Source organism: Perna viridis, chromosome 14 (assembly GCF_037379345.1).
Source record: "Perna viridis isolate PV_CMFRI_1.1 ecotype Kerala chromosome 14, ASM3737934v1, whole genome shotgun sequence".
In the NCBI taxonomy this organism is placed as follows: domain Eukaryota; kingdom Metazoa; phylum Mollusca; class Bivalvia; order Mytilida; family Mytilidae; genus Perna; species Perna viridis.
In genome coordinates this window covers 33,796,171-33,820,201 of record NC_142458.1, presented here as the reverse complement: position 1 = coordinate 33,820,201, position 24,031 = coordinate 33,796,171, and the positions used below count along the sequence as shown (strand labels likewise).

At 34.7% G+C, this 24,031-nt stretch overlaps 2 protein-coding genes across 2 annotated transcripts; both read left to right on the top strand.

Moving 5' to 3' along the window:
- Positions 1-163: 163 nt before the first annotated feature.
- Positions 164-17,986, top strand: LOC148599070 (uridylate-specific endoribonuclease-like). The gene is made up of 5 exons (XM_088561554.1): positions 164-250; positions 3,220-3,388; positions 3,774-3,976; positions 13,432-13,658; positions 17,655-17,986. The coding sequence occupies exons 1-5, from the start codon at positions 220-222 to the stop codon at positions 17,877-17,879; spliced, it is 855 nt and encodes a 284-aa protein (XP_088417680.1). The 5' UTR covers positions 164-219; the 3' UTR covers positions 17,880-17,986.
- Positions 17,987-19,314: 1,328 nt separating this feature from the next.
- Positions 19,315-23,764, top strand: LOC148599069 (uncharacterized). Its single transcript, XM_088561069.1, has 2 exons — positions 19,315-19,488; positions 22,017-23,764. Exons 1-2 carry the CDS (start codon positions 19,413-19,415, stop codon positions 23,549-23,551), a joined length of 1,611 nt encoding a protein of 536 aa, XP_088417195.1. The 5' UTR covers positions 19,315-19,412; the 3' UTR covers positions 23,552-23,764.
- The last annotated feature ends 267 nt before the right edge of the window (positions 23,765-24,031 follow it).

The following is a 24,031-nucleotide window of genomic DNA, read 5'->3' as shown; positions in this document are numbered from 1 at the left end:
TATTTTTGCGTACGTTCCAAATGCTCATTGGTTGAATTGGTGGTCTGTAACCTATATCTCTAGAATTTCCGTTTTTTTTAATGGTAATGTAATTATAAAGTAAAGACCCCCAGGTTAGACCCATTGGAATCCTTCCGTGTGATATTTAACCCTGTCACGTTCTGCCGTCTTATCTATATATTTCTAGTCCAATATACATGTACCTTTACACAAGCCGTGATGTCACCGAGAATACATGTATCTATTTGTGGTAAGGTATGTTAAACTGTTCACATTGCACCACGCTTCCCTTTACGATGTAATATCTGAATGCAAACAGACGTTGAAACCGATCACCCGAGTTTGTCCTATTTCCGGCGTTCGCGTCTAGCTCCCAGTAAAATTGAATGTGACTGCTCTAGATCTCCTTGGTGGATAGTTGTTACCGTCCCCAAACTGAAATTTGAATTAAACGCTTTTTAAGTCGCTAATAGTGTAACTGACTTCTTGCACTCGTAATTTCTGTATTAAATATTCGCATATGATTTGCATTAATGTGTAGTCATACTCCACATAACCCAGCAGATCTTCGCCGTGTTCACCACCAAAGCGTCGTAGTTCTAGATTCATACGAGATGAAAATGTACCTCTTAAATATCATACACGTGTGTTCTATGTGTATTTCTTGCTTGTATGAGAACGAGAAGTTAACATGAAATGATCAGTTAGCTTTGGACATTACCCGGTTTTCGATTTAGGCACTGTGGCTAGTTACAAGACTATATACATTAGCACGCCCCGATGTTTACGAATATTCATTGGCAGCTGCTCTGCTAAATTTGGTTCATAAACTGGTTCCCGATAAATATCAAAAGCAACTGAAATATCGCTACAACGTACCTTTTTTAAAACGTATCATACACATGTCTATGCGTGTTTCTTTTCTTTTCTTTTTTTTGTATTAGAACGGGAAGTTAACATCAAAAGATGAAATGATCAGTTAGCATTGAATTTATGTAATATTACCCAGTTTCCGATTCAAATACAGGTGTTCGTTACAATTGATTATTTTTTCGGTATATAGATATCCATATAAAGCCATTCGGGTCATAACGGTTACGACAGAGTACGCAATAATATCAAGGGAATCAAAATTTCATCGGAAGTCCCCCGATTTTAGAGCATATCGCATTTGTACCATTTTCGGATGTTTAAAGTATAGTGACAGTGAATAATTGACGATTAGCGACTTTGAAGAGTAATCAAGGGAACCAAGGTTATAGCGGTAATCAAAAGAGTGTAATCCAGGGACAAAGACCAGACATGGAAAACAGACATACACAACAAAGAACATAAAGTAACTAAAATCATACATACAAAGTAACAAAAGTAAATGAGCAACTCGGACTCCACTAAAAACTGGGAGCATGGACCAGGTGCACCGGTAGGGTAAGCGTCCTCTGCTTTTCTAGAAACACCCACCGAGTTGCTCATAAAAAGTCAAGTCCGGGGTAGACAAACGAGGGAAGGAAAACTATGACCCGTTGAATAAATCAGTTCTCATGGTGCTGATGGATACACCATAACGATCCACGAGTTCATGATAACGACCATAAAACTTCTGTAGTGATGACTTCAATCTTGTAGCAACATAACCCTGATCCAGAAGCCTATTTGTTAGAGTTCTAGCGCGATACAAAAAGTCTGCATAGTTTCGGCAAGCTCTGGCATAACGTATGAGTTGTGACATGAACACTCCATACGCAGGAGCCGAAGGGATGTTGCCACAGATGAAAGGAAAGTTGACAATTCTGAATGAAAAGTCATCACGTTTATCGTAAAGTTTGGTCAATATTTTTCCTTTAGCATCGATTTTTAAGTGTACGTCAAGATATGAGGCTGACTTCATAGTGTCTGTAGTATCCTTTATCTCAAGTTCTTTTGGGTAGATTCGATGTATCAACTCCCCGAAATTAGGATTGTTTAAAGATAATACGTCATCTATATAGCGGAAACTGAGATTGAAGGATATAACCAAACGATATTCTTTCTTTCTGATCAGATCAGCTATAAAGTCAGCCTCATAAGAGTGAAGGAATAGGTCAGCTAGTAAAGGAGCACAATTTGTTCCCATTGGAATGCCGACCGTTTGTTGAAAGACACGTCCACCACATTGGACAAATATGTTGTCGATTAAGAATTCCAGCATTTTGTAAACATCTTCCTCTGTATATTTGGAAGATGATTTGGAATAATTTCTTACAAAGTATGAGGAAGCTCTGCCAAGAACTTCGGTCTTTGATTACTGACTATACTGTCCGGGTAGGAGTTCTGATGGTTCTTAGCCAAATGCGCAGATGATAGCCAGGACTCCCTTAATAATTCTTTGACCGAATCACATACCGGTATCCCTTTCCATTTTAACCTTGAATTGATTTCAGAAGAAATTGTGTTTTTACGCAAGGAACTTTTGTTAACCCACGGAAAATGTCACCAAGAAATGAGCATAATTCAAACGAGGTAGTCGCAACACATTCCCCGCTGTTAAAAATGGAATTCCAAAGACAATATATCCTTTTCAATGAGTCTCTGGATGTAATGTTTTCCAAGTGAATGTAATGGCTTCAAAGGGTTCAAAGCTTTGGTTTCTAATTGCAAGACATTCTCCTGGTTAATATCTATAAATATATCAATATATTATCAAAATGACCCCCGTATAGATACCAGTCTGGATTTTTGGCTAGCATTTTTACTGTTTACCTGCTAATCGAAATTATTTTCATTAGATTCATTAGTGAGCGTGTTAGAGACATCCAAACTTTTTTTTTCAAAGTCAAAATATTAAAATTACAAAAGTTGAAATTTCAAGTTTTTTCAAAGGCAAAATTTCGACTTTATTTAAATATCGAAATTTTAAAAGTCGAAATTTTGTGAATCTGAAAAAGAAATGTTTTGATTTCCCTAATTCGCTTCCGTAGAACATGGGTAAAGAATTCGATAGGGTATGTATCCGGGGTATGATTCTTTTTTTTAGAAAGATATCAAGGATCATCTTCTTTCTTGGTTAAAGAGCTAAAAAAAATTTGGGCTTAGCATTAAAACATTTAATAACAGGTGAACATACATAATAGTTCAAATATGGAAACAAAATGACTTAATGATATTTTTGGTGATAAAACAAATAATTCTGGTCATGTAACTCTGTAAACTAAACCAAAAACTTTGCCTTTTTATTTTAAGTTTTCGTGTCTTGTATTGTTCTTGTTTCTGCTGCGATCGACTCTCAACTGACAACGCTTATTACGTCATTATGGAATTCTGATGTCAATGCAGCCATATCACGTGATCTACATTACTCCAGTCAGCAATATAGTTCCAGTTCCAGCACAACTGACCACGCCCCACACAGGTAACTTTAAAGTATTTTTTCACTAAATACATTTTGACAGTGTTCGATAAAGTATCGAAAATTATAAAATCTTGGTTGCATTTAAAAGAATAAGAATAGTCATAGGGCAATTACAGAGTATGTCAATCACACACAAACGTTTTTCTTACACTACAGTATGGTTATACAATGTTTACTTCCATTCAGTTCGACACAAATCATATTTACATTTGTGATATTTACAATAAAAAACACTTGGACTCTTAAGATAATGATATCGGACAAGGACAAGTTTCAAATCCAGAGACGTATGAAAAGAAGGTGTGCCAGCCCCCTGCACCCCACCGCCTGGATCCGTCCCTGCTAGACATCGTTAGTTTTAACATCCGTTGGTCTTGCATTTCAGATTATTTACGTATGTAAATGAGGATTACCTGTTCCACAAACCGACGTATCGAACATTTCTAGATCTCCTTGACAACTACCATAACCACGTTGAAACGACGGAGCATGTGACATCAACGGAAGAAGCCGAGGAATGGAGATTCGTTCATGAAATTTGTAAAACATCTGTGATGCAGAAAACACAACAGTACTTGCATCAAAAAGGTTCTTTACTTAATATGCGTGTATGAAATGTTAAGCTTAAGAATCAACCATTTGATTTTCGGGTACGGAGGGGGCTATCATTTATTTATTTTAATACACATATACATCTTAAGCTGGTGAGGAGCCCTAGATAAACAATTTTATTTTCACATTGCTGAAGACAAATCATTTTCTCTCAAAAAAAACTTTGGAAACAATTACAATAGCCTCAGTCAATGTTATAAATCGTTTAAGATTTCCAGTAACCAGTTATAGTTTTGACACTTTTTTCCTTCTTTTAACATCAAAGTTAAAGAAATCGATCATAAGCAAGGAAAGTTTTCATCATTCCACCCGGACTTGACTTTTTATGAGCAATTCGCCGGGTGTTTGTAGAAAAGCAGAGGACGCTTACCCTATCGGTGCACCTGGTCTATTCTCCCAGTTTTAAGTGGAGTCCGAATTCATATTTGCTTTTGTTACTTGGTATGTATGATTTTAGTTACTATGTGTTCTTTGTTGTGTATGTCTGTTTTCCATGTCTGGTCTTTGTCCCTGAATTACATCCTTTTGATTACCGCTATAACCTTGGTTCTCTTGATTACTCTTTCAACTCAACTGACAACATTTCCCACTCCAAATGGAATTTGAAGTGGAATTGTGGAGTCGTAAAAAATGATTATTTATATATAAAAGTGCAAATTATTAGTAACCGGTGATGTTCAGAAATAGGTACACGTGAAAATGAGAAAATTAATTGATATGCTAAACTGTAATCAGTTTTAGCACAAGACAAGACAAGACAACTTTATTGATAACCTCAGGCACAATAGGTGTACTAGAGGATTCTATTATATCATACAAATCATACAATACATACAATAATTACAAAACATCAAAATAATGCACAACACAATATCAAGATATAAAGTATCTAATGGAGGAAAGGTTGGTTTTCACAGCAGTTTAGCCAGATTTCTAATAAATGATGCCAAATTAATGTACTGACTTATGACAAAATTCAAAAAGCCCATTTAATTTATACATCTGCGGATTTATAGTATAATATTTTGGTAAATATTTATCTCGAATTTCTTTCATGCTTACACAAAAAAGAAATAATGGAATTCATTTCCGATTCCCTGCCCTCAAAGATGACATATTCTTTTATCTTTTGGTGTCTTAGACCATCTACCTGTTTCAAACGGTATTTTAAATTGGAGCATCTCAGTTTGGCGATTTGGTGCATTTCACCTACTTTAAGTTTTAACAAGTATGATTCTAACTTAAATTCGTTTTTGAATTCAAAATAAAATTCGCCTCTTGAAGAGTTATTAGCATTTGAGAACCAGGATTGAATGAACTGATCTTTTAACTGTCGTTCAACAAGGATTTTCAGTACATTTCTATCCATAGGTTTTTTATCATTCCAAATAAAAGTAAGTCCTACATAGTTTAGGACGGACTTAGCAAATGATATCCACTTAAAGTTATTCGTATTTCTGGGATGCAGACATTACCTTATACATGATAGATGATAATTTATCATTGTCAGTCAGTAAACTATTCCAATATAAAATAAGTCTGCTTTCAATTATTATTTCCACAGGAAATCTGCCTAGTTCACCATAGATCAAGTAATTTGGGGTGCTATTCCTAACCTTTAATATGTTTTTTACAAAACTGAAGGTGTAATTTCTGAAGACTATCTGTATTTTCAAAACCCCATATTTCTGAACCATATATCAAAATCGGAGTAACTAAAGAGTCAAATAGAAAACTGTAAATCAATGGGAACAGAAATATTTTTCATTTTCCTATAAAAAAAGACTTTTGTGCTTGATCAACCAACTTTTTCCTCCCTTTACAAAAATTACCATTAAAAATTGAAAAGTATACCAAGGTAAGTATAAGAATCTACAATCCCAATCTCTTCACTACAGATTTTGAATATGTGCCTAGGCTTAAATTTCTTTTTTACTATAAACAACAGCTTTGGTTTTACTAGTATTACCTTGAAGCTGCCGACTTTCACAATATATTTCAAAAACATCAAGTATTTTTTGTAACCCCTCTACCGTTTCGGACGAAAGTGCAGTATCGTCTACATACAATATAATAAACAGCTTTAAGAATAGTTGCACTTTTCTTGACATAAAACAGATAAATCATAAAGTGGTTTCACGTTATTTTCAGCAAAAAGGCCTCCAGGTCATTAAAAACACTGAAAATAGAAAAAAGTGGTAAATTTTCACCCTGTTTAACACCAGCATATGAAATAAAAAAAAAATCAGAATATTCGTTTCCTAATTTGACACATGTTTTGATATTCTGATACATATAAACAATGACAGTAAATATTTTTCCTTTAATGTTCAATTTCATTCATTTTTGCCACAATCCAGCCCTCCAAACAGTGTCAAAAGCACTTTTGAAATCAACAAAGGTACAAAACAAAAGGAAAATAAAAAGTTATTAATGAATATATGACAAAAATGTTATCAATGGTAGAAAACCCTTTGCGAAAACCTGCTTGTGCATTGGATATGAGGTCAATTTCTTTAGAAAAATTATTCAGTCTATTATACAGTACCGCAGAGAAAGTTATTCAATGTTGTTTGGGTCCTCTTTGGAACCTTCATTTTTATAAATAGCTTTCATAATACCAGACAACCAACTTTCTGTTATTATTCCTGTATCTAAAATAATATTAAATATTCTAACATATGTTGGCATCGTTTCCTCTAGAGTAGACTTTATATATTCATTTATTATTTTATCATTGCCAAAAGCTTTCATATTTTTCCGACATGAAACTGCTTTTCTAATTACTGATTCTGATATCGGGTTATTTAGATGGATTTAAGCTTCCTCAATTACGTTTTCGTTCATGATATCATTTTGTAAGTCAACATCGTTATCTAATTATCAGCTGGATTCAAATTTTTGAAGTACTTATATAATGTTTCCTGTTGATATAATGTTGATATATTAGATTTTTCGTCCTTTTTCATTTTATTTATATCATTTAAGATTTTTCATAATTCTTTGGGATTTTTTGGACATATTGCTAAGATGATCACAGCTTTTTGTTGAAAGTCAGCAAAAGTATTGTTTAATATTGCTTTATGTCCTTTATTTGCCTGTTTAAAACATATATCTTATTTGTCAAATAACAAAAAGGATTGGACACATTCAACTACATTCAATACAGTGTATATATGTAAGATGGTAAAATTTACATTGAATATTTCGGCGGATAACTGATATCCTTCTTCAGCATAAAACTCATAAAGTTCCAGATCAAAACAGATCCAGAAGCTGAATCACGTACGCTGTGGTTGATTGTACCTTTATCAAAGGCACAAACAAGCAAAGGGGGTCTTTTTATCAAAATTAAAAATAAAAATTAACTGTGGAAAACAATTAAAAAAAGTCAAAAATATGGTAGTAAGGCGTATTGATGTATAGCATATAGTGCTGTACCAGCCTTAGACCAAGACCTTAAAATGGATTATTTTTTTCTCGTTTATTTCCTCTGATTTTTTTTACCCAAAGCTTTCCCGAGATACTCTTTTACATTTTGACCAGTTTTTATTATGTTCTATGATCGTAACAACAATGTTGTGAAGATCCTCCTGGGTGTGTCCGGCGGATCTAAGATGGCGACTTAGAGGGAGGTCTGGTTTGCATTTGTAGTCACTGCGATGACCATTCATTCATACGCCTGTTGGAAAGGTTGTTCTGTTTCGCCAACGTACTGCATACCACATCGGCACTGGAGAAGGTATATGGTATTTTCGGTTTTGCAAGTCACGTCGCAAAAAGTGGCAAATTCCTTTCCAGTGCAGTAGCTTTTAAACGTTTTGGTGTGCAGTATCTGGGTACAGGTCTTACATCTTTTATCTCTACATGGTCGACACAGGCCCGTTGTATTTTGTTTTGGCTGAGATGAAATCTCTGCTCTTACTAGGGCATCTCTTAGGTTCCTAGATCTACGGAATGCCAGGACCGGGGCCCCAGGAAAGAGATTGGAGGGCTTAGGATGTTTTTGAATGTCTTCCCAATTTGAATGCAGTAGCTGTGAGAGTTTCCCAAAGGCTGGATGGTATGTAAGCACAAACGGAACCATTTGTTCTTTTTCTTGGGTTTGTACTCGAGGAGATCTTTACGGCTGATGCTGTTAGCACGTTCAAATTCCCGATCTATATCTGTTGATTTATAGCCACGTGATAACAAATGACCACGGAGTTCATCTAGACGTTCGTTGGTGGTATCGTCAGATGAGCAAATGCACCGAATTCGAAGTGCCTGGCTGTATTGTATGCTTTTAGTACAATGTTTTGGGTGACAACTATTGGGAGATAAGTAATGGTGACTATCAATTGGTTTGCTCTAAATATCCGTCTCTTACAAACGTAGTTGTATCCAAAAATTGCGATTTTAGTATCAGAAATTTCATGGGTGAATTTGATTGATGGATGAACATTGTTGGCATGTGTGATAAAATTGTCTAAATTTTGTTTAGACTCAGTCCATTTCATGTCAACATCATCGATGATTCGAAACCAAGAGGGGTTTTGATAAAGATGTTGAAATTATTTGATTTTCTAATTTACCCATGAAGATATTAGCATACGAAGGAGCCTTTTTCGTTCCCATAGCTGTACCATTGATTTTGAGGTAGTGTTCGTCGTTGAAAGTGAAACTAAAAACTAAAACTAAAGTGAGTTAATTTACTAGGCAGTCAGTAGGGGAGGGTTCCAAAATATCTCGTGATTCCCAAGCTTCTCTGCAGGCCTCTATACCGTCATTGTGTGGAATATTAGTATAGAGTGAAGTGAAATCAAGGGAGATCAGAAGTGTGTCGGGAGGAAAACGATTCATTAATTCCATTTTCCTCAGATAGTCCAGGGTGTCTTTTAAATATGACGGGAGCTTTTGAACACGGGATCGGAGATGGTGATCAACAAATTCAGAATTTTTTTTTCGGTTGTTTGACTATTAGCAGAAACTATGGGCCGTCCAGGGATATCTTTTTTTTGTGAATTTTAGGCAGAAGGTAAAAACGTCCGGGTCTCGGATCCTCTGGTTTTAGGTATTCTAACTGTTCTTCAGTAATGCCATACTTGCACATTTTGTACAATTCTGAAGTGCTTTTTTCACTAAAAGATTTAGTAGGGTCGCTGGGTAGCTTTTTATAAAATCTTTCATCCGAAAGTTGACGCATTGCTTCTGAGATGTAGTTATTTTTATCCATGACTACTATGGCACTGCCTTTGTCTGCTGGTTTTATAACTATATCGTCACGGTTTTTCAACGACTGTATTGCTTTTTTCCTATCGGGCGTGATGTTGAAGAAAGATGGAATGTAGTTGTTGGATATGTGTTTGACATCTGATTTTATTTTGCCAATAACATTTTCTAGCGTGTAAGTACATAAATCAAGATAGAAGAACGTGCACTAATTTTCTATTATAAATTCATCAGAGAAATATATATAAAAGAGTCAAATGTTGAAGGTGTGTTTTTTGAGACTTATGATTACACAATAAGAAACCGTTTGGATTTCCTAATATATTCAAATACCGATTTAAATACTGTATCGTACATTTTGATCATATGAAAGTTCAGAATTACCACAGGTAAACATGTGTATATCTGTAGTCATCTCAATAGGTAGCCAGTGCAGATTGTAAAAAAAAATTCTGTTCTATAATCATTATATTTACTACATTTAAGGAAATATTGTTCATTTTCAGAACCACATCTACAGGAAGGGTTTGAAATAAGTTTGGCTTTGTACAGGTCAAAGTTAAGAAATGACGTTGAACATCTCAGTTGAGTTAAGATTATATTCAATTTCTTTGGGCCATAAGAGTAATGTCTTAGCACTACACGGTCGTACCACCGGTACCTCTTATTGCATGTTTGAAAACACCGATTGAATTAGAATTTCGTATATTGGATCAAGACTATTCCATTGCCTAATTGTTGCTGGAATGAAAGAATTATTTGTATGAGAGAGCCTTGCATGTCTAATTCGGAGTCTATTGCTAGAGTTTTTCAAAATGTTATATTTTTTCCATGCTTTATGAAATTTCTTTCTGGATATTGCACATTTTCTATTATACCACGGTTTAGAATTTTCATGTTTATTAAATGGTTTTCGTTTAACAACTTTACCAAAAGTATCAGTCGCTGCGTTTATAAAGTTTTTACCAATATCCGACACAATGTTGTCCAACTCTATTTTAGTTGTATGGCTATTCATAGACAGCTCTTCAAGTTTAAATAAATTATTTGATAATAATCCTTCCAGATCTTCCCGAACACGGATTTTGTATTCATTCTTTTTATCGGTATTCCATCTTCGATATCCAGAAATCAATATTTTTATCTACACTATTTGAGGAAATTCTGTCAAGAGCTGACAGATATCATACAGTGACAATCTGATTACAAACGTATGAACTCCTCAATATCAAATTTGATTGAAAGTGGAAATAAAGTAGAATTAAATAATCAACAACTCTAGAATCTCTGCATGTCTTATTACCGATGTCCCCGTCCGAGCCGACTCTAGAATAAGTAATATATAAATTGTTCTTTTTTACAAATTTTCAAGAATCGATTTCCGTAATTATTTGGAGGACATTTGCATTTTGACACCCTTTCTAATGGAACATTATATACAGATAATTTCATAAGTCATACAAGTATTCTAGTATATCTTCATAATCATTCAGATTAAAAATATTAACATCAGTTTCATCAGGCATTACAAAATCAGATAATGACCCAGTTTTTGCATTGAAATCACCCACTAGCGTTATATAAGATTTTTCAGAATTTTGACAAAGTAATCAACTCGTTTTCGAGTTCAAAGAAAGCCTCGGCATTTGAATATTTCCAATTCTGGTAGTATATAAAGACAACCAAAAATCAGGTCCGATTTAAGTGAAAGAAAGTTCTTCGATATTTGAAACCAAAGAACAAATTCACTTTCTGTCTTGTGAAATTTTAGAAGCAAGAATTCTTTGAAAATTAAAATTATACCTCCCAATGCTCTTTTGAATTTCTTTCGATTTTTTGTGATGTACTCGTAACCATCTGGTACGTTTAAAACATCTAAATCTGTCAATTTTGTTTCTACAAAAAAATGCAAATATCATGTTTATAAATTAAATCATTGACATCTGGTGACAATAATCTATTTTTAATGCCAACTTTAATTAATGATAATCGATTGATAGTTTTAACCGATTATACAACACTACATATAGTTTCGCTTTTTATGAAAAAAATCTTTTTCATGTCTGGATCTTAATATTCGTTTGGTATATGAATAAAATAACGCAATACATAACGTGCAAAATACTATTGAATTTCACTAAGAACCAAAAAGAGTTTTTTTTTCCATTTATAGGCACACACCATTTTCATATTTCGAGGAGGCACAAGGATTTTTGACAGTCTCTACGGTCAAGAGGGTTGCCAAATTGTGCGCATGAGCACTGAATGGTTTAAGTTAATTTTTTAATGGCTAATGTGCCAACTGGATAAAACTATCAGATGTTTTTTTCTTCCCATGTAGCTCTTTCAAGTCATGTTTAACAAGAGATCAGTTAGGCGTTTTAACACATTCAAAACAGCAGCTTTGAAAAAGTTTGTGTTGAAACGGACAAATTGAGTCATTCAGGAGAAAGGTTACGGAAATGTTTTTCAACTGTATTGTTATTGTGTTATTTGATAAACCCCAGCCCTCCTCTCGCTCATGAAAAAATTTGTGTGTCTTAATCATGCGGTTTTAGACTGTGATCTACTCGTGCCATTTACCCAAGGTCCCGCTTTCTTTGATTTTAGTAATGCTGGGGTGGTTATCTATTTGAATTGCCCCATTTCCTATGTCTTTGGCTACATTGATAAAAAAAAATCATTAAATACACAGGTAATATCTTTCTGATTTGTTAACAGTTGGTCATTTTCTCTAATTACAATATCAGATTCAAAATGGCTACCTTTATTGGTAAAAATATGGTGGGCCAAAAGTCTTTGTTTTGGTACCACCTACACATCGTTCTATAAAATATTTTTTACAGATTCACGCTTGATCTTATTAACCAAATTTCTTTGTACTCTATAATTGTTCCATGATTTAGAGTCTCTTTTGCTTTTAAATATATTATGAAGCATTCTTTTCTTAAATACAGCTTGGCGCAATTTGCGGTTCATAAAAGGAGCTGGTGCTCTTACAATATTTCTCCTTTTCAATGGTACATTCTTATTATATACATCCATGAAGTTGTTAAAAACATCATATACTTCATTTACGTTTGTATAATCTAAATTGTCTATCTCTGAGTCTCTTAAAAAATGGTGGAATTTCTACTTTGAATTGAAAGGCAATTAGATTGTGGACATCACTAATGCCTGTTCCAAAATTACATGTATTGCTACAATTTTAGGTCTATTTGTAAGAAAAAGATATACCAAACTTGGGGTTGTCCCCCTTTACAGAAACATGTAGGTTCTGTTATAATGTTTGTAAGATCAAAAATATCACATAGGTCTTTCAGTGGTGAACTTTTTTCTATGTTTAGAATATCGGAGTTCAAATCTCCAAATAACGTGAAATTATCATACTTGCAAGTTGTTTTATCCATCTATTTTGTAAAGTCATTGGAGAAACACCATGCGCCATTTATATCGAAATTTAGCACCGTTTTTTAAATCGAATCATTGACATGGCAAGGGTTTTGTTTTTCTACAATAGTTTATGATAGGCAGTGTTATGGTAAGATCAGTTCAATTGGGACTGGGAGCTGGCGTGTTACGAACTACAGTAGTCCTTATTGTGTTATGGTAAAATCAGTTCAATTGAGACTTGGAGCTGGCGTGTTACGAACTACAGTAGTCCTTATTGTGTTATGGTAAAATCAGTTCAATTGAGACTTGGAGCTGGCGTGTTACGAACTACAGTAGTCCTTATTGTGTTATGGTAAGATCAGTTCAATTGAGACTTGGAGCTGGCGTGTTACGAACTACAGTAGTCCTTATTGTGTTATGGTAAGATCAGTTCAATTGAGGCATGGAGCTGGCGTGTTACGAACTACAGTAGTCCTTATTTTAAGTTGTTTTAGGTTTAGTTTGTTGTGTTTCCTATAGTTACATTTGACTCATTTTTTTATGTTTATGGTAAAGTGCGAAGCACATTTAACTGAACCGGTATACAGGTATTTTTCTTTATTTAGAAGTCAGTTGAGGGCATCCGGGTCATGGCGAGAAAGTCCTTATCGTTCGTTGAAGGTCCATAGACTGATTTTTGCTGTTTTTTCACATTTTTGTAGAATTATAATTTCCCTCTTTTGACCTTCTTCTCTATTCTAATACAACGTATGTCACCTTTGCATGTCATGTTACATCTACCATATGTGGATCGTTATTTTTAACACAATCTTTTGTGTGTGTTTTAGGACAAATTGGTTCAATGACAGACTTTGAACATAAACTAAAATCCATCTGGTTTACGTTGTATCCTCGGAGTGGTTCATCAAATGTAAAAGACAGTAGCGGTTTCGAACACGTGTTTGTTGGCGAATTGAAAGGATCTATTGTCGATGGATTCCACAACTGGATCCAGTTCTACCTTGAGGAAAAGAAGGGCCACACCAACTATCTTGGTTACGTATATCGGTCCGAGGTACGTACTTAGAGACACGTCTGTCTCCGACAACCCAAGCTACACTCTTTTTAACCGAAGGATTGGTAGAAGTGGTTGTTTGAAAGCGGGGAATTTTACATAAATACTACTATTGCTAACATCACGAAAGTGGCCGTCGCCGTCTAGCTCTACTATCAAGACTGTAACGGCGACCAACGGGATTTAATACATAGGTTTGCGTATTTAGTCTTGCCTATAATGTGCGGAGATAGTCGTACCCGACTAAAATTTGACTTCGTTGGTAATGCATGGCTATATTGTTAATACATCGCTAATGTCTCAAACAACGAGAATATGCGTACACACAATGCGTGTTTGCGTTAAATCGTTAAGCAATCCTACTTTGGGGAATTTTTATACAACGCATCTACCTCAAAGAACTTGAGGTGAAAGATATACTATAGATACTCCTCACATCTTGACATACACTTAGAGATCGATGGTAAAGGAAAACTGTCGACCAAACTATACGACAAACACGATAACTTTTTATTCCGTATTGTCAACTTTCCTTTCATCTGGGGCAACATCCCTTCCGCACTTGCGTAGAGTTTTCATATCACAACTCATACGTTATGCCAGAGCACATGTTTTCGTCTATCGCCTTATTAGAGAAGGAGATAGACGAAAAACTGGGCATAGTATAACCAGCTTTAAATAGCAAGCGGACACGTCTTAGAACACATATATTAAGATGGTAGACCTGGGGTAAGGGTGGTAATCCAAATTGGAAGAATTTTAGTCACTAGAGCGTTTGAATGACTGCTAATATGCAAGCTTCAAAGTGATACTGATGTTAAAGAGAAATAACTCCAAGAAAGGGTTCAACTTATAGAATAAAGATGCCACACCCAGTAAATCTGCTGTATGGAAGTTTTCGAGAGCGTTTATGGTTGTATTATCAACTTGGTTCTGCATACTTATGGCTAGAAAAAGCATTATTATCCGGTTTGTACCTGCATTTTCAGGAGCTGAAAAACAGCATAATGGCAGCTTCATTTGCGTATACTTGCGTATGTGCGATTGAGCGGCAAACCAGTCTCGAAAAATATTTGCTAGTTTCCATAATTAAATACAAATCGAATTATAGTTTTTCCAAGATAGGGTTTGTCTTATAGTCTGCAGTATGGCTCCCAGGTGTTTACGAAAATTACGTCATCAATATTACCCATAATTCTCGGGTCATAAATTTTGCGAAACGAAAACGAACCAAAACGAAACGAAAATAATCGATAAAAGAAAGAATTGAAACGAAACAATTCGATCAAATGAATCAAATCGTAATAAAAACATAATTAAACTATACTAAATGAACAGAATGCAGTGAAACTGAATACCGTAAAAGAAATCTATTACGACGTTTTGAAAATTTTAAGAACCATAATGTTAACCAGTGCCGGACAATTCGACCCAAAGACATTTCGAACCACGAAAACCAATAATTCTTAATAAATGCCGGACATTTCGGCCAATAGACATATCAGACCATGACAATTAGTATAGGGCAAATATATATCATTACAAAATTTACCATACTTGAAGGTATAACATATCAGATAAGAGCTGACAAACGAATTTGTTTTTATTAATGTTTCTTCGGGAGCGTTTCACCTTTATCATATTAATTAAATGTTTCAAATGGGAACATAGAGGAATATAGTTTATAAGGTGGCAAAACGTTTGAAATGATATCTTTTGCAGCAAATCAAGATTCCTTTAGATATAATATTAAAATTGAAATATGTAATTACCTCTGTCATGAGACAATACGGCTAACCAATAACATTGCCAGTTTTATAACTTCTTAACCGTTTAGAGTTAAAAAAATATATCTTTCCTATAATTCCTTATAAGACTTTAAGCTTTTTGTTTTCATTTTGTTGCTTTTACCAGAATATGGCTCTATCCAGCATTGAGCTACCTTAAGCATATAAGTTTGTCCCTTCGTGCAGAACTATAGATATTTGTGTGACATCAACAGTAGTTGATTCAACCTGTGCCTGGCGATGCCCATTCATCAATATATGTCATCATAATTTAATACTTAGTAATCTTATTGAATATTAACATGATTTTAGCCATAATGATTAATTATCAAAAATAAATATTACAATGCCTTACCCTACTATCATTAAAACATTTAAAAAAAATACACGGTGAACTTTTCTGAAAATTTGTTTATTGATTAGCATATGAATAGTCCATATAATATCAGTTTTGTACGAAAAAAGATGATTTTTTTTTGCAAAATAGAGGTTTTTATATAAGCCAATGGCTGAAAATTACCCCCTCTTATGTTATTTTGGTAAATTAAAAGCCTAGTACTTCTTCTACAAAATGGAAAGAATAAAATTTGATGTTAAATCTGATATATTAATCCTTTTAAAGTGTATTTGACTTAATATTCAGTTATTTATTTAAATATATTGTCAAGATGACCCTAAAATACCAGATATGGTTCAGTTTGGCCAATGATTCAGATTTAAAAAAATTGCAATATTTTAGTCTTCATTGTTAAAAAATCTGCACGGTGAATTTTCTTTAAAATTTGACAAATGATGCCCCACAGTTAGTGTAATATCATGCACAAATTTAAAGAAAATTGAATAATGGGAAAATTTTGGGGGTACCCCAGGTCTACTACCTTAACTCGTATGAAATATGGAAACCAAATGATTTAATGCAATTTTGTGATTAAAAACATCCTGGTCCCAAGGGCCTGTGTGCCAGAGCTTGTCGTAACTACGCAGATTTTTTTGTATCGCACTAGACTTATTACAGTTGGGCTTCTGAAACAGGGTTAATATGTTGCTACAAGATTGAAGTCGTCACTACAGATATTTTGTGTTCTTCATCATAAACTCGTGGATCGTTACAGTGTTACCATATGTACCATGAAAACTGATTTGTTTAACGTGTCATAGTTTTCCTTTCCTCTTACGTTACCCTGGACTTGACTTTTTACGAGCAACTTGTCGGGTGTTTCTAGAAAAGCAGAGGACGCTTACCCTACCAGTGCACCTGGTCTATGCTCCCGGTTTTTAGTGGAGTCCCGAGTTGCTCATTTACTTTAGTTTCTCTATATGTGTTATTTTGGTCATTTCATGTCCTTTGTTTTCATGTTCTTTGTTGTTTGTGTCTGTTTCCCATCTCTAGGTTTTTTTTCCTAGATTGAATTCTTTTGATTTCCTGCTAGAATGTTGGTTCCCATCATTACTCTTTAAGCCAAATTAAATCGCTTTCTTATATGCAAACCGTTTTTCCTTTACACCAACAAAGTAAGCCTTTTTCTGTAATATGCGTGTTTGTTTGTTTTTTTTAAATTGTGTTATGGATGTTTTTTTTTCGGCGAACTGTTACCTACCATCTGACACGAATCAATAACATAGGCGAATACCAAAACAAGTCAAACGGTAAGAGATCAAGAAATCCTTTGCTCAACATTGTTTTTTTTTATCCTAATGGTTAAATAGTGTTCAGTAGGAGGGAGAACACGCCCGGCATACAACCCTAAATAGGCCCGTGATTCTGTATTTGTTTCGTGTTTTTACTGGGTTTTTTTATCGGTAAAGATAACCGTTGTTTAAATTAACGAGTCATGGTATGATGTTCATATACACTTAGCATGCTTATAAAAATTCAACATTATTTAGCATATAAATACTGACGACCAAATTAGAATTATATACATGTAATATAACTCGAACTCGTACCACTGTGACATCTATGGCAACACCGCCTGCACAAAGTCCAGCGCCCTAGACAACTCGGCCACTGTAGCTGGCCGAGTGGTCTAGGGCGCTGGACTTTGTGCAGGCGGTGTTGCCATAGATGTCACAGTGGTACGAGTTCGAGTCCCACGGAGGGAACGACCAAAAATTTGCATCGCAAATTGGATAATTCTAACATCGTTGGGAATTTTTCAGACCTCTCTCTCTCTCACTCTCCATATATATATATATTGTGTAATTTCAGCCAGAAATACTTGGTGTTCATTTTAAATGGTACAACGGTTACAAGAAGTTGAGTTCTTTATTTTTGGGAACAAGTCCGGAGTTTGAAATGGCCGTATACACTCTATGTTATTTCCAACACAGGAACCGAGACTGCACCTTCACTCTGAATAGACACACCCACACGGTTAAAACGTACGAAGTAACGCACTTGGCAGGGGACCAGATTGCCACAGCATATGCATGAAAAACTACCTCAGAAATGTTTGACCGACGGACGATCACATTTCTTTTAGTCTTTTAATATCACATTATAAAATGGACTTGATTTTTGCAATAAAAATTATTTGATTACATGTATGTTATTTTTTCAATAATTAGTACAGTAAATCTTATATGGACCGATATTACAGTTTGTTGTTTAGTGTGGCTGTAGTCCTGGGTATAGAGTAGACCATGCATGGCCACAAGGGCTTGATCCCGGCCCTTATCCAATATGTAGCCCAACTGGTATATAAACGTGTTTATAACGACGATCGCTCGAAATATACAAAGGAGGTCAACTACTTTTTGAGACTACATTCTCCGGCACCTGCTTTGAGGATTATTCATGATTATATTATATATTTGCACATTTGTCTAAAATCATTGTAATCATTGTATTAATTTTTTCCTACCCGAGAGGGTCCATGATTAGTGAATAAACCTGTCTTATCTCACACGAATGCAAGTCACGCTGCATATTTGTGCACATGCTCCCGTGAGAAGATGAAAGTTTGAGTGCTTGGATGGTTGTCTCGTGAACATTCTGTTTTATTCTTTTATTCATAGCTGAGGAAACTCCAACTGTATTTGTATGTTGTCTTTCTGAATAAACGACATTAGGAATAAAAACTGGTTTACCACTCGTAAAGTTATATTTGCATCACAACTAAAATACAGACATTTTTGCACTCTATTTTGTTTTTTGTTGTATTTTTGTTTCGTGTGAGACCCTTAACCGTAAAACTATCAATAGTAAAAGCTTTATTTACACCCCCCCCCCCAAAAAAAAAATTAAATAAAATAAACAAATATTTACATCGTATATAATCTTAAATAAGTGTGTATTCCTAAATCAATGTGATGATTTTATAAATAGTATTTACTGTTTATTGAACCAAGCAAGTAACTGAAAGATTGAACATACCCTTATATGGCGAAAATAACATATTGTTAAATCTAGGTTCAGAATTTTCTTTAAATGTTTTTTTTATATATATTTAGCGTCAAAAATATCATTTTACAATAAAAAACATATATTTTTGATATTCTAGAATAAAAATCCTTGAACCCAAAAACATTTCTCAAAATGTCACTCAAAGGTTGAAATAAATTCGTGTCACGCGTTGATGCTTTCCTGTGATTTAACGCCTTCATTAATTTGTTTGTTTAATCTCATTAATCACAAACAAACAAAACACACCAATCAAGGTAATCACAAACAAACAAAACACTCTAATCAAGGTAATCACAGGCAAATCAACACGCCGGGTGACCCATTGAGAAATTTGAACACATCTTAACTCGGTCACGTGACAAACTATTGACACGTGTATATTTCCCGTGCTTTTTTGAAATGAGTTCAAAATGTCATCATGAGAACCATTTTGAGGACAAAAAAGTGTCATAGAAAGTAAAAACTTGACTGATAAGAATTTATTCTCATTACATTGTGACAAGCCGAACGAATTGTTCGGAATTTGATTCTTTGAACACACAAGCTGACAGATAACCGGACATGGGGAAGCGCAAAAGGAACGACACTGAGCAAATGGACCCAAGCCAAAGGCAGGCCAAGATACCATCAGTTATAGGTAAGTTATATATCAATTTAAAATTCCATAATACATATTCAAACTAATACATTTGTATGAGGGAACGACTTTAAATGTTATTAAGGAGCGTAGCGTCGCATAACTCTGGGTCCGGCCGGATATACGGTCTCAGTATCGTATTAATATTCCCATAGACTTCTATATTGAAGTGCATATTTTTCGGATTTTCCAAAAAAATGTAAATTGATCCAGTAAAACTTTCACGTAAATAGCATTTCTAAGGACATGTGAAACAAGTATTATCTTTAAAAAAAAAGGTAGCCGACGCAGTAATTTTTTTTCTTCTTTACTTTGAATTTTTTTACATTTCTTTCAAGAAAATAACACATGGCACGCAATTTTTAAGGTTCCGATAAAGTTTTTTTTCCAACGCAATTCCAAATTTTCGATACAGATTTTTCGAACGCCACTAAGTTATCAGTATTTGACAATTCGGAAAAAAGAACTGCGATTAGGTGACTTGCGTTTCCATAGAAGAGCGTCCTTAAGGTCAAAGGGTAAAAAGCGAAGCTATACCGACTTCGTCAGAAAAATAATTTCCCGTAAAAAAAGTAGGGCGAGTCTACGAAGATCGGACAGAAAAGTAGTCTTAAACTATAAATAGCTATTTCTCTACTTTCACTTTCGTTTTGCACTCATCAAACCAACCTTTTCAGTGGAACATTTTTTCCAGATTTTCTTTTAAAAAGTTTGTCATTTTATAGTGTTCTGGTTGCTCTATTTTATAAGTCATTGTTCATATCTTTTCACAAAACATTAGTTTGTAAAGAGTCAGAATGAAAATGCACTATATTTTAATACCCTCAATGTTTTACAAGCACCCTCTCAGGGTTATGTAATGCGATACTGATACTGGTACTATATAATATCAACATTAACAGTGTGTATAGTTCTGTACTGTACCAATGATAGTGATAGAAACGATTTGCCTCAATTTGCATGTAAAAAAAATAGGTCACCGAACTTGATTTTGAGCAATATTAAAGCCAATATTTTACTACATTGTATATGGATTCTGTAGGAAATTTTCAATGTTGCGTAAACAAAAAAAAAGAAAAAAAAAACTGGTGGAGAAAATTTCTTATAACTTCAGCTAAAGAACATTTAATTGTCACTATTTCATATTTCAAAACGAAAATTGCGGTCACCGGACTTTTTTCTTTCAATATTAAAAAAAAACCCTAAAATTTCCTATACATTTCGATAGAACATTTCCCCGCCAATTATCTCCCTTGAAAGAGGCTTTTTAAAAATAATGTTTTTAATTTTATCTTTCTAATTTTTATGTAAAAAAAAATTAACATTTAAAATACAAATGTAATTTGAATATATCATTATTACATCATTTAAAACTCTATTAGTTAATAGAAACTACACAATATCCATCTCAATGTCAGTTATTAAAATGACGAAAATCAAAGCAAAGTTATGTAACATAAAAATGTTACCAACAAGAAGAGTAATAGTTAGGAATGTAAAGCTGGTGACACTAAGGTATCGACAATTTTTAATCCAGGGGGTGGGGTGGGGAATTTGATGTCGGATATTATTCTTTGAAGCGAAAATTTTTTTATTAATATTTCAGCAGCAACGGAAATCAATGTTCTACTTGAAAATCAGCCCTTGTTCAGTTATAGGCCTATAGAATCATTATTTTTTATGTTTTACAATGGATGAGTAAAAAAAAAAAATTGGAACATTTATTTTCAAAAAAATCACAGCCCCTTTAACTAATAAAACGGTCGGTGCCTAAATGCCAAACAACAGCTAGCAGGAGAGTTTCCGGATGAACTGAACGGTAGTAGTCCCGACATTTCCCTATGTACCGTACTTTGCAAAATCACAGACGTTGAAACCATCATTGAGCATTCATCATTCAAATTTATTAACTTATGTGCTCAATTTTTGTGGAAAACTTCAGGCTTATATTTTGAATTAAAATGATATTGTTGATAATTGATAACTGATTTCTATAATAATTTTTCTATTCTTATTTTTTTACTACATACGTAGAACTATCTTTGGCTACGAACATTCCTTCTAATTCAGTAACTTAAATTTTGAATGATTTTGAAAATGATTAATTATTATTATTTTTAATAGTTATAATTCATATTTCATTTGTAAAGATGTCTAGTAATTAAGTACATACTTGTAGCCCCAGACCCCCCCCCCCCGGATTTGCTACTAGGTTGTACTTTCCGTTCGTTTGTGAGGAATCCACAACCTATTGACCGGACGTTTGCGTGTAACCTTCGGTCAGCTGAACATCCACCAGTTATTATATCGATAATCCGTGTTCTTACGTATCTACTTGTTCAACCATAAGCTCAATTTTATAGACGTGATGAATTGTCCGCCCGATGTTTGCATTTCGGATTGTAATTTTTAAATGCTAAACAAAAACCTAAACAAAACTAAACGTAGATTACGAATGATGCACTTTTCTCCTTTAGCTTAATTCTTCAATTTCTGTAACTCGAATTGCTTTAATAATATAATTTCAGGGATGGCTTCTCGACTTTCAACGCCCTCTGTTATCACGTCATCAGAAGCGGAACTCCGAGCCGTCATGGATGACTTTGTCAATGTTTACGAAAGTCTCGACCAATCGGATGTCGTTGACTCCAAACCTAACTATTCCTACACAGAGTTGATATACCTGGCAATTTTGCGATCTCCTAACTTCTGCCTACCCATAACGGAAATATACAAGTACATTAAAAACAGATTTTCGTACTTCAGAAGCCCGGTTAGAAAGCACTGGAACAACGCTGTACGCCACAGCTTGTCAAAAACTAAATGTTTCACAAAAATTGCAGTTGGTCGTGGGTCGAGTGGACAACACAATCTGAACAGATCCACATATCTATGGTGTATTGTTCCCGGAAGTATTGTAAACTTTGCAAGGGGAGACTATCGACCGAATGTAGACACGGAAAGTGGAACGAATACATTACGATGGGGATACTTCCGTGTAAATGCCGGACAATTCTGGGAAAAAGTTGCTGTGTATCTAGAGATGAAAATGGAAATGTTTAAACACATGATACTGACCACGCAATCTCCGGGAAAAGTGTTAGAAGACCAAGCTTGTTACATGCAGGGGATACCACTACCGACGGCTTATAACCAAGGGTTCATAGAAAGCATATACAACACTCCGGTGCAGCCTACTGGAACGGTTCATCATGGTCCACATGCAAATTCATTAAATACAAATGTAGCAGCACCAAATATAAAATCTCAAGCCCAAGGAGCTGATACTAGCACTGATAGTGGAAATGGAAGTTTATTGACAAGTAGTGTGACCATGCACGACGGAAGTGTGTCAAAAAATACCGAGAGTTTAAATAATGGCTTAACGAGCCCAGAAGTACAACGTGTGACAAAGGAAGGACCTAGCGTATCTTGTTTATCTGTAGATGCATTTGTTTTGGAGGAATCTCGGAAAACACCGGAATTGCCCGATCTTGGTCATGTTAGCCCGTTAACGATATCACCGTCATTGTCACCAATCGGTAATATAAGTACTTGTTACGAACATGATTCGGGACTAGGGACATCATTTACATCGAATCTACAAACCGCGCCATCTACAACTTTGGCGTCAACACCGATCGTGACTTCTCTGCCACAACAGCGCTTTATGTTTCAACCATTCCCCAGCTCTATATCGCCTCCAATATTTCCGTCAATTTCTCCATCGAATCTGCCTCTAATGGACCAAACATCGCTCTCCGGATTACCCGTTCATCAAAAACTCTCTCTTCCCCACATCCAATCCTCACTAGGTTCTAGTTCAAACGGATACCAGAGTGCGTTTACATCGCGTGGATCACTATCTCCGCCCTTTTATATGCCACACCATCACCAAACCGGAAGTTATGAACTACTACCTTATCCAGTTCCGTTTTTGTCGACGCCAGTGTCGTATCACAGTGATTTTATGTCTCATTACCCAGCGTCACATGAATCCTCATTGACTCATTATCAGAGATACGAATCGGGCAGTCCTTATTCAGACTGGGTTTTGTCGTAGTGTACCCCAAATATTTTTATTTGATAGTGCTAACAGTTTCTAGTATTTTTTATTGTAAATATGTTGTTTTACAGGATTTATATAATATAAACTGTTTTAAACCAAAGATATTTTTTACTGCTTAATGAAACTTGTGTACTAATCTTTTAGACATAGCAGAAAAATAAAACTATATATGACTAAAATGTAAACCAATGATGTTTTTATCTCAAGTTTTGAGAAATTTGCATGTACATTCATCGTAAAACCTATACAAAACATATATAATGGGATAACACAAATGATTAAAAAAGTCTTCATTGTTGACTGCAATTAATTAAAGCTGCTTTGGCTGCCAAATTTGTTCAGTTTTGATTCCACTGAATTTTGCTGATTCAATGAAATCAATTTGTAGTAATGCAATTGAAGCAAGAAATGTTGATAATACCTACAGAATATTGTAAAAACAACGTTTTTTCTTATCAAAGAAGATCGATAGCT

What these genes read in the sequence shown, in the direction of transcription:
- LOC148599070 (XM_088561554.1), top strand. Translation starts at nt 220, where the DNA reads ATGTCACCGAGAATACATGTATCTATTTGTG. An exon ending in AATACATGTATCTATTTGTG is followed by an intron (nt 251 to 3,219) that starts GTAAGGTATGTT and finishes TTTTATTTTAAG; the next exon opens with TTTTCGTGTCTTGTATTGTT. An exon ending in ACTGACCACGCCCCACACAG is followed by an intron (nt 3,389 to 3,773) that starts GTAACTTTAAAG and finishes CTTGCATTTCAG; the next exon opens with ATTATTTACGTATGTAAATG.
- LOC148599069 (XM_088561069.1), top strand. Translation starts at nt 19,413, where the DNA reads ATGGGGAAGCGCAAAAGGAACGACACTGAGCAAATGGACCCAAGCCAA. An exon ending in CAAGATACCATCAGTTATAG is followed by an intron (nt 19,489 to 22,016) that starts GTAAGTTATATA and finishes ATATAATTTCAG; the next exon opens with GGATGGCTTCTCGACTTTCA.